At 45.9% G+C, this 14723-nt stretch overlaps 1 protein-coding gene across 1 annotated transcript in view; it reads right to left on the bottom strand.

The window, feature by feature from the left end:
• The window catches only part of OPHN1 (oligophrenin 1), a 137703-nt gene that overhangs the window by 82375 nt on the left and 40605 nt on the right, over positions 1–14723 (bottom strand). The window contains exon 4 of the mRNA XM_065411323.1: positions 5237–5332. Coding sequence (XP_065267395.1) covers positions 5237–5332 — 96 coding nt within the window. The remainder of the gene's footprint in view (positions 1–5236; positions 5333–14723) is intronic.

Raw genomic sequence — 14723 nt, forward strand, 5'->3', positions numbered from 1 at the left:
AGTGGTAGCTCAGGAAGTCTGTCCGGTCTTTTGTTTAAAAAAAACCTAGCTGTAGCAACTACTGCACAGCAAATGAATGGTTGTTAGGTATTGTAGGGGGATTTACTGTTCCCTTGCTGAGACGGGCAAAAAAAGAAAAACCACCAACTTGTGATATGATAATTCCACTGTCGTCATCAAAATAGCACCTTCTCATTATTAGTCAGTGATTCCGAGTTTCCCCCACAAAAGAGAGAACTTTAAATTCCCAAACACCTAGCTTCAAGCTGGCCGTGATGGTCATCGTATTCTACTACTAGCCCACGAGCTGAGGCATGCTAACGTTCAGCATGGTTGCCAATGGCTATATGAAATCTGAAGTATCAACAGGTTCCAAGAGGTTAGGTTCGGGGAAAACGAGCACCAGGGCCAGGGCCAGGGCCAGAGCAGTCATCACTGCAGAAAAATTCCATAAATCCCTAAAGTGGTGGGCACAACAAGAGGGTCTAAAAACCTCAAGGAGTTGTTCTTCCCTTGCTCCACAGGGAGGATTTATGCATACATCTCCTGAGGCAATAACTGGAGTTACCCATATTATTTACTCATGTGTCAGCGGAAGACGAGGCCCACTTAAACTGTTGAAAAGCAACTTGTAAATGATTTTTTAAAACAGATTTGTGCCCTTTTTGCTGCTTTATGGCACGTAAAGAAGGCTTGAAAAGTTTTGTTGGGTTTTTTTTATTGATTTGTTTGCCATTTTCCCTCCCCCTTAAGTTATTTAAGAATTTCAAGTCAGGTCCTCCCCAGTTTTGCTGGAGAACTTCTTGAGGGTTCCAGTGATGTCTCTGTATGAGCTCTCATTCCCTAGCTAAAAGGGCAGAGTGAAGGGTTTCTGAATCTTCAGCAAAGACATCCTTTCTCCCAAATGTTCATTAGGTAGTGCAGTTAATAGGGTTTTTGTTAACTCCTTCTAAGTGATGCCAGTTCTCCTGATTTTATCTTCAGTCTCATAATATGTGATATTTTGACGCTCCAGTTCCTAGAGGCACATGAATGCATGAGAATCTCAGCTTTCATTTTAAAAAAAGTAAATTTTCAGCTCTTAGATTTGGGAGAAAAACTGGAAAACATGAACCCTAAAAAGGTCAAAACAAAACAAAATAGAAGGCAAATAAAAACTCCCAACATGTGTTACTTCAAAAATCTCATGATTTTTAATCCACTCATGATTTTGGGGGGCCTGACTCATGATTTTTGAACACATGTGGCTGGCTAGGCTCCAGTCTCAAAACAGCCTCACTAAAAATTAATCATATTTCAGTGTCTTGTAAAGCTGTACTTTCATTACTTCCCCAATCACCTTGGAGTTTCCCAGAGTTGACAAGACCTAAATGTCTAATGAGGAATAAAAAGAAGCAGGGACGAGAAAAAACAACCCTTCCAATACCTCCGTCCCCCGGTGCCTGGTTCAATGGGACCCCCAATTCATGACTGGGATCTCTACATGCTGCTGGAATATAAATAAAATAAAAAGTGGGGAAACAAAAGGTACAAGCCTAATTTGTTTTTTTTGCAGTTAACCTTTAAGTGACAATAACTCTTGAAAGTTTCCCATGCTCGTTTAGACACAGCAAAACCTGCACATCTGACCAAAGGACCAACCACAATCTGCTATTTAAACAGATGTGGGCCTTCCAATAAGGGTGGGGTCCATTTGTGCTCAATTCATGCGGGGCACTCTCTTAAGATGGGAGGCTGACAATTAAGGGTTGTGTCTTGAGAAAATTCCACACCTACGGTGGTGTTTTCAGCAACAGAGCTGCTTACACTGCTGGGGGGTTTCCAGTGAACTACGCCTATTGCCTCGACTACAGATGTATGTGAAAACCTGGCTCTATATTGCTGAAGCTGTTCAGTAACACAATCATGTAAGTCATACAAAGCTATGTAATAAAGATATGTCAAAAGCAATTAAGTCACCTCGGGGGAAAGCTCCATCTACAAGAGACAACACCAGTGAGGCGTCTTCCTCCTGAGTCACATCTGAAGCATTCAACTTCATTATTTTATAACAATGCGTTTTAGCTTTGTCCAAATCTGCTTGAGTTTGTAAAGAGTACAGGCCTTGCCGTTTGCCTCCATAACAAGTGCAACACTGTTCCCGTTTACAGATCAAACCCACTCCCCTAGAGTTTGATTAAAAAATGTTCTATGGATTTGTATGCTCCACCCCTCGTTCTGCGCAGCACACCTCTGAGCTATCAGCTCCTATGCCCGGGGAGAATCTTGACACTGATTACAAACCACCATCTCATAAGAATTTTAAAAGTAGAATAATTAAAGCCACTTGTGGGATGTCAATGATATGTTCCCATTTTCAGACAAAGGGGAGATTTTCAAGAAGGCTTTTTTGTCTCACCCGTCAGGGAGAGACTGCAGGAACTGGTGTGGAAGAAGAAATACAAACCACATTTCTTCATGCTGAGTGATCAGAGAGGATCGCCTTAAAAGGTAACTTCCTTGGTTCACAACCGAAGAACTATTTGGTGTCGTTTAAGTTTGCGTGGCCCAAGATCTGACCCTGTTATCTTCCTTCTTAGATCTGTTTGCAAACACCTTATACTGAGTCTGTAATGCTTGATAGTCCTCCTCACCCTCCCAAACCACCCAGAACAAATGCTTTACTGTTACAGGGCACCTAATGCTGGGGAGAGGTGCCAGCCTGACAGCTCTGGAGACTGAAGCGCTCTTTATCCACGGAACAGGTGCTCCGTTGAGCAGATGCAGCGGCAGTGCAAACATCCCCAAGCTAACTGATGAAGAGGCTCTATTTTCTTTCCCCCATAGCCACTCCAGAGTGGTGGGCAGACAGGCTACACATTCAGACTGGGCTGATGAACTGGAAATTTCTTTTGGATTAACAGGAAAGAGACACTTGCTTCTTGGATTGCTCTTTGCCTCAGATCCTTCCGTTCCCATCAGGGCTGATTTATATGCACTGTTTTCCTCTCCATTATCCAGCATCACATGAGTTTGGAAATTCAATACCTCTTTTTCCATTATAGTTGGACTCTGACTCTTTTTCAGCAGATTTCACCTATGAGCTTTATGCTGAAGGAAATCAGATTCTGAAGGGCAAATCACAATCTGCTCCAAAGTGCTTACAAAAAGCCAGCCTTTGCTTTCCTTCCTTCCTTCCCCCTCTGATGCAGGCTCATAGAGTCTCTCTCAACATGGACACTGTCACACTTCCAGGCACAGTTAAACAATAATGTGAATCTGGCTTGAATCTGCACTAGTAGGCTATCTATTTTTCTCTCTATGCACCCAACCCTGCAAGTGCTGAACACTCTCAACTGCCCTTGACACCACTGGGAGTGGAGGCTCTCAGTATTTTGCAGGATCAGGCTCTATGACAACGGTGGGCAAACTTTTTGGCCTGAGCGCCGCATCGGGTTTTGTAAATTGTATGGAGGGCCGGTTAGGGGAGGGGGTCGTGGCCCGGCCCCCACCTCCTATCTGCCCCCCCCCCCCCGGGACTCCTGCCCCATCCAACCCGCCCGTTCCCTGACGGCCCCACCGGGACCCCTGCCCCATCCACACCCCCCCGCTCCCTGTCCTCTGACCACCCCCGGATCCCTGCCGCCCCATCCAACCCCTCCTCTCATTCCTGACGCCCCCCCCTCCCCGGGACCCTGCCCCATCCAACCACCCCTTCTCCCTGTCCCCTGACTGCCCCCGGAATCCCTGCCCCTGACTGCCCCCTGCTCCCCCATCCAACCCCCCCTCTGCTCCCATTCAATCCCCTGTTCCCTCCCCCTGACCGCCGCGACCCCTATCCACACCCCCGCCCACCACCCCGAACTCCCCTGCCCTCTATCCAATCCCCCCTGCTCCCTTACCGCACTGCCTGGAGCACCGGTGGCTGACGGCACTACAGCCACGCCACCCGGCTGGAGCCGGGCCACGACGCCGCTGCCACTGCCACTGCCACCACGCAGCACAGAGACCGGGTCAGGCCGGGCTCTGCAGCTGCGCTGCCCCAGGAGCTCACAGCCCCGCTGCCCAGAGCATTGCGCCGGCGGCAGAGCGAGCGAGCTGAGTCTGCAGGGGAGGGGAACAGCGGGAGAGGGGCTGGGGGCTAGCCTCCTGGGCCAGGAGCTCAGGGGCCGGGCAGAACGGTCCCACGGGCCATAGTTTGCCCACCTCTGCTCTATGACATTTCCATGGGATCAGAAACAGTTCTCCTGTATGACTCATGCACATTAGGCACTGATGGTCTATTTCTTGTAGTTTGCTGAGTTTTCCAGCCCAGCTAAGGAATTCCTACACATTTTACGGAGCCCTCACGTATCGATGTCACCACAACAACAGTTCCCAGACTTCAAAACTGCTAGTTCAACAGTGATGGTTAATCCCAGGGCAGATGAATTCTAAAAATGCCTTTTTTAGGAAGTTTAGTCCATTACTTTTAGCTCCCTGGATGCAGCAGATAAATGTTTAACCAACAAAGAATTCACTGGGTTGGCAGGAAAGTAGTAAAATACATGGAAACCAAACCAGAAACGGAGGCGTTGAGCTCAGGGAAGCTTTGCATGCTGCTGGCTGTCCACAACGAAGCTGCAGCTTCAGAGGCACATTGGGCGTCTTTTTCAATGTAATGGAGCATGTTAATTTTCTTCCCGAGGGGTCACAGGCCGGTGCTGATTCTACGTCACCATGGGGATTGCATATAGCATTTCAAACCACAGCAAGTTTAGATCGAGGAATACTGTTAGCCTGGTTCAGAACACACAGCCAAGTGCTCTGAGTAACACTATCTGGCCCAGGTAAAGAGCAGGGTGCTGGGGTAAGACAACATGCAATAACACTCCGAAGAGGTCACCTACAGGGTACTTACTGCAATGGAGAGCCTCACTCTGGATTACTGCAATTCATTTCCAATCTTTGGCAATAAGGAGGAGGATTAGAGCTGTAAAAGCTATCAGGTCAAAATTAACCTACAGCACTGTGAGTCAGATTCTAAACATTAATGCTTGAAGACTTATTAGATGTGCTATAAACTACATTTGTGACTGCAACTATAAGAGACCCATGCACTATGAACCAAATGGCATCTTAGAAACGTGGCTCCTGGTTCTGTGTAAGGACCAGAACACAGTTATCAGTGCTGTAGTCTACTATGCAGTCTCACAGTAAAAAGAAGATAAACTTTTCTAAGTAGCTGCAAATCTACATTGAAAGGAAAAGCACTTACCAATATTAATCTCGTCATCGGTTAGTGTGTCCCCAATAAAGTCAAACTGAAAGGACTGTAGAGTCTGAGAGAATTTCTGCACGGCAGAAGAGTAACCTGGAAAAGGAAGAATTGAAGGTTGAATGTTTATGTAATTGATACATAGGGGTGGTGAGTAAAGTTTTAGGAAATAAATGTTGGAAGAGGAGATTTACAGTGGAGGGTTAAAAAAACCCAGAACAGATCTCTGTGCACTCCATGGATTTCAAGCTCTCTTGAAAAATAAAAAAGGTAAATGTGTATTTTATGTGCTGATATTAGGGAATACATTTTCAAAGGGTCTCTGAAAGTACACCTGCAATATTGGCAGATGCAACAAATTCCACAAGCAATTGATCATATGTGTCTATATATCCTGGTGATGAGTGTAGGAATAGTTTTCATCTGCAGAAACGTGCAATCTCAAATATACTATTCACCATTTTGGAATACAGTCAGAGAATTTGACACTATGAATATTGTTTATGGGGACCAAGAGAGGTTAGCCATTTGTGGATGGCATGTTGGACCTTTTCTCTCCATCCCCTGCAAATAAATAAAACATAAGTTGAGCATTACAGGTCAGATCTTCAGCTAGTGTAGATCAGTGTAGCTCTGTTCAAATCAGTGGAGTTATTCTGATTTACATCAGCTGAGGATTTGCCCATACTAGGAGCCAAATTTGTCATCCAGGGCGTACCTCAAAATAAGCCTCAAGTTTGCTCAAGACATGCTATCAAACACCGAAGCACTACCCATCCTGACGTTTTAAACCAAGACTTTCAAAAATATAACTTAGGATACTTATATAGCTGTGTTATTTTCCAAAGTACTGAGTACCCAACAGCTCCCACTGGAGCGAACAGATACTCAGCACTTTTCAAAATCAGGTAACTTAGGCCATGTCTACTCTACCACTTATGTCGGCAAAACGTATGTTGCTCAGGGGCGAAAAAAACACCCTCGAGCGACATACGTTTCACCAGTATAAGTAGTAGTGTACACAGTGCTGTATCGCCAGGAGAGCTGCTACCACCATTCTCTGGGGATGGTTTAATTATGTTAACAGGAGAGCTCGCTCCCATCAGCATGGAGCGGCTACATGAGAGATCTTACAGCGGCGCAGCTGCATTGGTACAGCTCTGCCGCTGTAAGGTATCTAGTGTAGACATCATGTAGACAAACCCTTAAGCTTGACTAAGGCAAACATTTAGTTTGCAGCAAGCTGGAGAGTGAATCTACTCCACACTAGCCCCATGAATCCTGCTGATATGTATTAACAGTTCATTAATGTACTTTGATCCTAACTACTTGTTAATGAAGATCAGCAGGTGCACACGGACAGTTAGTTCATGACAGGCTAGTGCAGAATAGATTCATACCCCAGTTTGCCATAAACTAACTGTTTGTGTAGACAAGCCCTAAGTTTAGGCTCCTATATGTGAAAATTGTTGCCATATACTTAAGATAGTATTTGCATGTTTTGTATTTGATGAGAAGAAGAAAATGAATAGAACAAATGCTTTGGGGCAGATGGATGCATTATTGTGAGGACATATATATTGCCATTTGGGGCAGTATTTCCACAAGTTTGCCCACTTGGAAAATAAAATAGAAAATCACCTTTCAAAATGATAGCTGCTTTCTCAGGGCAACACAAACACATAAACAAACAGTTCTATAAACAAGCAAGGTAGTGAAACAGCTGGGCTTGATAAGGCAGGGGTTCTCTTGTGCTCTGCAGAGCACTTCCAGGTAGTCCTTGGATCTGTTTCTGTCCCAGTGATGAAGAAACTGCTAGTCTTTAAGCAAAGATGCTTCCTGATGGCAGTTGGTAGCCTGGTCCAGAACTATTTTTAGGCTTTCCAGAGAGGTTTCTGCCCAAGAGAATCCTTTCTCTTTATCTCGTGTGGCTGCTTTGTGTCTTTGTCAGCTACACCGTTGCTTTAAACTCAACTGATCACATCTGCAGAGGAACTCGTGGGGCGGGAACAAACACTCAGAGGAACAAATCCAAACTGCAAAGTTACCTGGCAAGATTAGAGCAGTGGAGGCCACAGGTACCATTCAGTCTAAAGAAATAGCAAGTCCTGCACCCTGGAAGAATCAGTAACACAGATATGGAGGTGGCGGGAGTAACCAAGCAGTTGCATAGTCAAGTGACTTTATTTTTACCTAGTCTCAATATTGTCCTAAAATGAGTCCATGTAGTGAAGACACAGAGAAGGCATGGGATCAGGATTGGAAGGAGGGGAAGGGACTTGGTCCATAAGAGGATCTTAAAAGTGTTTCACAGTATAAAAGAGTTTGAAACCAATGTGATGAACCAAATCAAGCCAATATTCATGTGTACAGCAGCATGTGTTGTTTATGTTTTGTGGTCCCCCTGTAAGAACAAGCACATGGGATAACAGAATGAAAGGGTCCGAGCTTGCGTGTGCCACAAGGGATGTGACATAGACAGCAAAGCAGAACTGAGCCCAAACGACAAAGTTTGCTTCTTGATTTACATCAGAATTTTCCTGAAATTCAGGGAGAGGCTATAGTCAGAGTTCCAGGCTGGAACCATTATAGGTTCTGAGTTCTGAGGCACAGAGTTCAAATCTGTATTAGAACCTTATCCAAAGGCTAATGATTGTGTGAGCACAAGGGCAGGACATAAGGTTCCAGTTCATGCCCTACTGTATAATACGAGAAGGGATTCTTCTTATAAGATGGCCAACCGTCTGGGTACAGGTAGGGCCAGATTTTCAATCCAACCTTAATTAGGCCTCCATTTTTGTGAGTGCAATTTTCCTCTCCAAGTTTAGGCCACTTAGGGTATGTCTACACTGCAACATAAACCCAAGCTTGAGCCCGGGCTCAAGCCTAACCCCTCCTTGCGTCTACACTGCAATTTCACTAACAAAGGGCTTGGAACCAGGGCCCCAGGACCGTGCAGGGCTGGAGGGTCTGAGATAGAGTTAAGCCGAGACACAAGGTCTGAGCCCTATTGCTTTGCAGTGTAGATGCAGCCCCGCTTGACTCGGGTCCCAGGAGTCAGCCGGAAGTATCCCACAATTCCGTGGGACAACTTCCTTAGTTCTTTCTATCCCAACAATCTGCAATCCTCTCTATTGAAAACGGAAGCCACCGACCCCTTTTGTGAATGGCAGCAGATCAGGTCAGCGTTAAACCATTTTCTTCTGATCACCGATCTGCAAGCACACTATCAGAGAGCCTCCGGGGTTTGCAAGGCAGTGGAAACTGATCAAGTCTTTTGCAAAGTGAGCTGCTTCAAACTTCCTATAATGGGCAGGGCAGGCAGTAAAGTTTCCCCACAGTCCACCACAGTTGTAGGGCTAGAGTGGCCACATTTTGCGGGGTGATGCTAGGGATTCTGGGATATGGTTACTTTGACTCGGGTCTGCACACTGCAATGTGGACACCAGAGCCCGAGGTTCAAGCATGGGTTGGAAAAGTCTGAATGTAGGGTTAAAATACAATGTAGATGCTCAAGCTCAGGGTTCCCTAACACGGCTCTGCTGACTCGAGTAGCACTAACCCTGGGCTTACATTGCACGTAGACATACCCTTAGGGCTTGTCTATGCGGGGACACTTAAGAAAAGTAATCCAAATTAACTAAAGGTGTGAATTTAAAATTGATTAGTTAAACTGTATAAAACCCCTGTGCAGACAGACACTCGCATTCAGAATTAAAGTGAAGTGGCCGAACAAAGGCCACTTTAATTCTGAATAGAGTATCCACACAGGGGTTTAATGCAGTTTAACTAATCCACTTTAAAGCCCCACCTTTAGTCAACTTGGATTAATTTTCCTGAGAGTGTCCACATGTAGACAAGCCCTCAGATGCTTAGGGCCACAATTTCAAAAGCACCCTCTGTTTTGGGATCTCTCCATTGGCCCCTGCAGCAAAATCTCCTGCTGACACCTTAGCTTCCTATGATGGGCTTTCAAAAACTGAGGAACCCAACACTGGAGGCCACTTTTTAAAATCTGGGCTGTCATCCCCATAAGAAAGTGCGGCCACAAATGAGGGACTTTCATATTAAAGTGGCCTAAACTGCATTAAAACAACCCCCCACACACACCTACCTGCAAAAATACAGGTTATTGTTTGTAACTGTTGCTTTTAGGGTTCCTTTTTCCTATATATTTTCTTTGCATAAACAGCAGCGGTTCTAGATGCATTCTTTAGTTTTGATGGAATGTCGGCTTTGGTGAAATTACTACTTTTGGTTGGTGTTTGGGACACCTTAACAGAAAAATCTAAGGTGTTTGCCAGGTGCCTATCATCTTAGTATTTAAGCACTGACAGTGTCATTTTACATCTGTAGTGCATTTAGAAAGTACAGTCCAAAGATCAAATCCTTATTCTCTCAAGACCTCAAGATTGATGGGCAAAATCTTTCCCTCCACTTGAGATGGGTTAGAGTGAGATCAGAGCTCGACTACTAATAGATCAGTCAAGAACACTCTTAAAACCAGGTTTGTATGTGTGTTCTAAAAGGAAGAAAAGGAACAACTTGGTGGTTTGTGGTTCCCTGGCTCCATGCTATGAAATTCATTTCCCTCCCTTACTTCAAGCAGCCTTGTGCCTTCGTGATACAGAAAGTGACTTTAAATCTTGACCTTGATCCAGATGACCACAAACAGTTTTGAAAAAATCTTTTACAACAGCAGCAGGGGGTGAAAAAAAACGCAGCTCATGCTGTCCCACTCAGCTTCAGCAAAGAGTAACGCTTCTCCAGACACATTTCCCTCTCCAAACTGGAGACAAAAATTGGACAGAGATTTGCACACACTCTTTCTCGCTACTTTCCACCTGTGCGTCATCAGAAAGCAGAAGGCAAAAACACTGGTTGTAGGGGGGGGTGGGCGGAATGTTATCTATAAATTTCCATTGGCCTGGGCCTCTCTGGGCTTTACTAGCCAATAGCTGACCTAATCAAGAGGAAACAAGGGAAGAATGGAAAGGAGGGCCAGAGTTCCGTCAGATGCCCTCTGTTCCACTTCAGGCTGCTCCACCCTTGCTCATTTTCTGAAAACTCTGTAAGAGGAGGGGTGTAGTAATTAAAGCAGAGTCCAGCTCCTCCTCTGTCTCATGCTGAGCTGGACTGTTAACACAGTGATGTCACGCACAGCCTAAGTCCTAGTTGTCAGGGATCCAAGTCAACATAATCAACTTTCCATCTCCAAAGGCCCCATGGACATCTGGCCCTGTATGCCGCTGGAAGAGATGGGATCATTCGTGTTCTACTCGCTTGACAGCAACTAGGAAATGGGGCAAGCTGCATCTCAGCTGTGCAGGGATTTCAGCTGGGGGTTGGACAGTACTTGCCAAGTCTTTCCCTCTGTGCCATCCTACAAAGCAGCTAACCATCTGGTGACTTGCTCTTGGTTCGGTTGTTTTTCCTGCTGCTGCTCCTGTTTTGCTAATGCAAAATTCTAGACCAAAAGCAAGCAATTCCTCTTTAATACACACTACCTCAGAGGTTTTTAGTGCAGCCATCACTGGAATAAGTTGGTCCCCACTGCCTACAGCGCAGCCTTGTAGTCAAGGTCCTTCGCTATCATGACAGGAAGGTTGCTCTCCTGCACCCAGCATGGCCTGTGTTCTTTTCAACACCAGAAAGCACACAAAGACACTGTGCTTCCTGGCTACGCTCACCGACTTCAACAATCGGGACTGCAATATTATTAGCTGAAATCCTGATCTTACTGGAACGAGCTGGTGACTACAGTGGGACAGCTGGGTGCTAGTTCCAGCTCTGTCGCAGACTTGCGGAAGTCAGATAACCCCTCTATGCCTCAGTTTCCCCACCTGTAAAATGGAGAGGACAACCCAGACCTATTTCAGAGCAAAGATGTAAGGCCTGGTTTGTCAACGCTGGGGGAAAATGATTCCGGGGCCGAGGTGACTGGTGTTAAAGAAGAGCAGGGTATTATTGAGAGTTCTGGGAAGGGGAAAAGGTTCCAAGGACAGCCTCCCCAATAGCTTCCCATTTCCCATTCAGCCTCTCAAAGCCTGGGAACAAGACCAAACATTCTGCTGCTAGCGGAGGAGAGAACGGCGTGGTTTCCTCTGGGATCAGTTCAAAACCCTTCCTTGGGCAGTCACTCAGGCTTCCCCTCTCCAGCCTAGAGGATAGGCATGGGGCCTCTGCAATGGTCTGATCCTGTTGTTCTGAAGCACATTTGGCAACAGTACATGGTTATCAACCAATGGAGAACTGACAGCTCTGTCACTTTTAGAGGGCCCTAGCCATTTTCATATGCAGGACATCTTGGTAAGTCACCCAGTTACATTTCTGAATTCTCCTTCCTACTGTTACGCTGGTGGCATAAGAATTAATCACCATGGCTGCAAATGGAACATGACAGACATGGGATTATCCAAAAGAACACAGCTGCTTATAAAGGTCAGAGAAAAAAAAAAACTCTGAATTACATGGAGTTTGGATGAAAATACTGTTGAAACCGGCCTTTGCAAAAAACTCAGAGGACTAATTGGGGAAGCTAGCCAGCGCTCTCTTCACTGCATTCTAGTCTTTGCAGTACAGCTCCCCCACACAGTGCAGTTGCCCTTAAAGAAACTGGACAGTGTTTGCTCCACGTAAGCAGGTTGGCTTTGAGGAAGCTGGTCAGCAGCTCTTCACTGTTGTTGTTATGTTTCCGTACATAGAGTAAACCATGCCCTTTAAACCCGAACCAACTTATTTCAGAGTGACAAAAAAACAACAAAAAGAAAGAACAAAAGTAAAGTCTCCACGACAGAGCTCAGTGTGTTTCTCTCTTTAATAGCCGGCAGTAATGGATGCTCTCTTTGCAGACAGGCAGAGTTCTTAGACATGTAAGCGTGCATCAGACAAAACAAAGATATTGCAGTTTCGAGTTGCATACATCACAGCTGCACTCTGGGCTTGGGGAACCTCAAGCACTACACAGGGTATATAGGTAAACACTATGTTAGTCATGGTGTCACAAGGCGGCTGGCCCAGGAAATGAAGTAGGTCCAACTCCCTGTGCCAGGATAAGTGTGCCTATTTGGCCAATTAAAGTGGGTAGGGCAGCACATGAGGGTTATAAAGGATCAGAGGGAGACCCAGTAAGAGAAAGAGAGACCTGGTGAATCCAAACCAGTCAGAAAAGGGCAGGTGAGAGCTGCCTGGAACGGAGGCAGAGCGGAGGTAAGAGCTGTCAGCGCCTGTATTTTGGGACCTGGGAGAAGGCTGAAGACAAGGAGAACAGCAAGAGGTGTTTTCTGGACTGGCATCCCTAAGCCAGAGAGCCAAAACGAGAGGGCTAAAGGCAGGCGATGCATCAGAGAGAGGTGACTGCTGGCTCCAAGCCAGAGAGCAAGAACCAAGGGCTGGAGAGGGCTGAAGGCAGGGGAGCAGTGGAGAAGCCTAACCACTGATGTCTCCAGGGCTGTAGAGTAGGACCCAGAGAAACCATGAGAAGGCCAGGGGGAAATGAGGGATACTCACCTGATAAGGTGGCGCCCCAGCAGAGAGCAATGGGGGTTCCCGCTGGGCAGAGCAGGATTACACTCCAGTTGGAAGGGCTAAGGTAGCTGTCCTGGTACAGGGACGGGGAGGACTGACAGAGTCCAGGCATGGTCAAAGGCACTGAGCTGTGATATGTGGGGCATTATGGGACAAGACATTGGGTGAGCTTAATGACTGTTTGCATTGGGGTGAGAAACGGATGAAATGTTTGGGACTTTTATTAGGGATTGTTTTGAACTATGTTCAAGGATAAGCTTGCATGGAGTTACTGGGGTCTCTGAAAGGGGAAACTGAGGCAGATGTCCCTGCCATGCTGTGGCCTGCAACAAGAAGGTGCTCCAGCAAGGGCAGCCTTATCACACGTGGGTTTTGGTTAATTCAAATTAAGTTGCAGTGAAAGCGATTTTACTGTATGAAATTAGGGGATAAAAAATTGAGCACTACAGGGAAAAAAGTTAATATAGCTGCATGTGCAGTTGCCAATGGCGCAGAACTCAGATGCTCTCGGTACTTTAACGTGGTTCTCATGAGCCTTCTAGATGCTTAGGGTCTTTAAACGGGTTACTTAATTGTTCTCCTTCTTCTTGACTTCTAGCTAGAGCCCCTCGGGCTACCAGAGGCTCTTGGATAATAACAGCACAAGAACTTGTACTTCATTGGAAAACTCCCACCCTTTCAAATCAAAACAAGAGGGCAAAGGGCCAGTGAATTAACCATTTCCAAAAGGGCGTTGCTGCTGTAACAGCCTCTCAGGGTTTGTTAAGTGTTGGAAGTTACGAAAGGAGAAAATGACCCGACTGGATTCTCTAGCATTCCTGACAGGATTCTGAGTATGCCTACGTTTCACCAATCCCCAGGCTACACAAGCCATGGCACCACGCCGAGCTGCTCTAGAAACCTGTGCGCAATCAGCAGACCTTGGGGACAATAGCAAAAATCCCGTCCCAGGCCATGAGAAGAAAGGCTTCTTCATACGCACAAGAGAGAGCCCTAAGACACAAGAGGGATGGAAACTAAAAAAGCATAAAACCCCTTCCTTCCAATCAAAAGCCTTGTTCAGCAGTTTCCACCAAGGGGCCAACCCTTAGGTCTTGAATGGAGAGATTCAAAGCCTGAATGTAGCTATTTAATGACCAGCTGCTAGGAATGCCTTGAGAGAGATATGAACTGGTGAACTCTAGCACAAAGTGATGTCATTGACTCAATGGAAAGTCTGGGCAACTAACTCAATTTCAGCCCTTAGGAAATCAGTTTTTTCGCATACTTTAGGCCAAATCTGAGAGGGCCTTATTCAGTTTTTTACTCAGGCAACCAACCCCTTTTTCTCCCCCACACCAACTTCTCTTCTCTGCCTTTAAATTTAACTGACATTTAGATGCAGATATCCAATTTTTCATCTCTCTCAATACCTTTAGTCACTCTCCCTGTAATCCTCTTTTCCTGCCTTGGATCAAGTTAACTTGGGGCTGTGTTCCAGCCAAATATCTCAAGCACCGGTATTTTTTTCTTAACCAACAAGTGTATCCTTGACTAACTCCATCTGGAAACCAATAGGCAGCCAGTACAGATCCTGCAATACTGACACCATCTGCTCCCAGAGAGCAAACTACCACACCAAGCAAGGCACCCCACTCTGTTGCAGTTTCTTGACACATTTGAAGATGTAGCTTCAAGGACGGTGTATTGCAGCCACCAAAACCTGAGGTGACAGTGCCAAAGGTGACAGCAGTTCAGCTCACACCTGAATGAAACAGTTGCATTCACCTGGCCAGACAGAGGTAGAAAAACTCTCCTGGCCTTCACAGCTTCTTGCTCATCTACTAGCATGTGGGAAATTCAACAGACGTCTAGATTGCAAACTCAAACAACCAAAGGCGGGCATATACCCTTAATACAAGAAGCAACTTATCCTCACCATGTCTTCCCAAAAATCAAACAGATGTCCTCAGTCCTATCC

Source organism: Emys orbicularis, chromosome 9, assembly GCF_028017835.1.
Source record: "Emys orbicularis isolate rEmyOrb1 chromosome 9, rEmyOrb1.hap1, whole genome shotgun sequence".
NCBI lineage: Eukaryota > Metazoa > Chordata > Testudines > Emydidae > Emys > Emys orbicularis.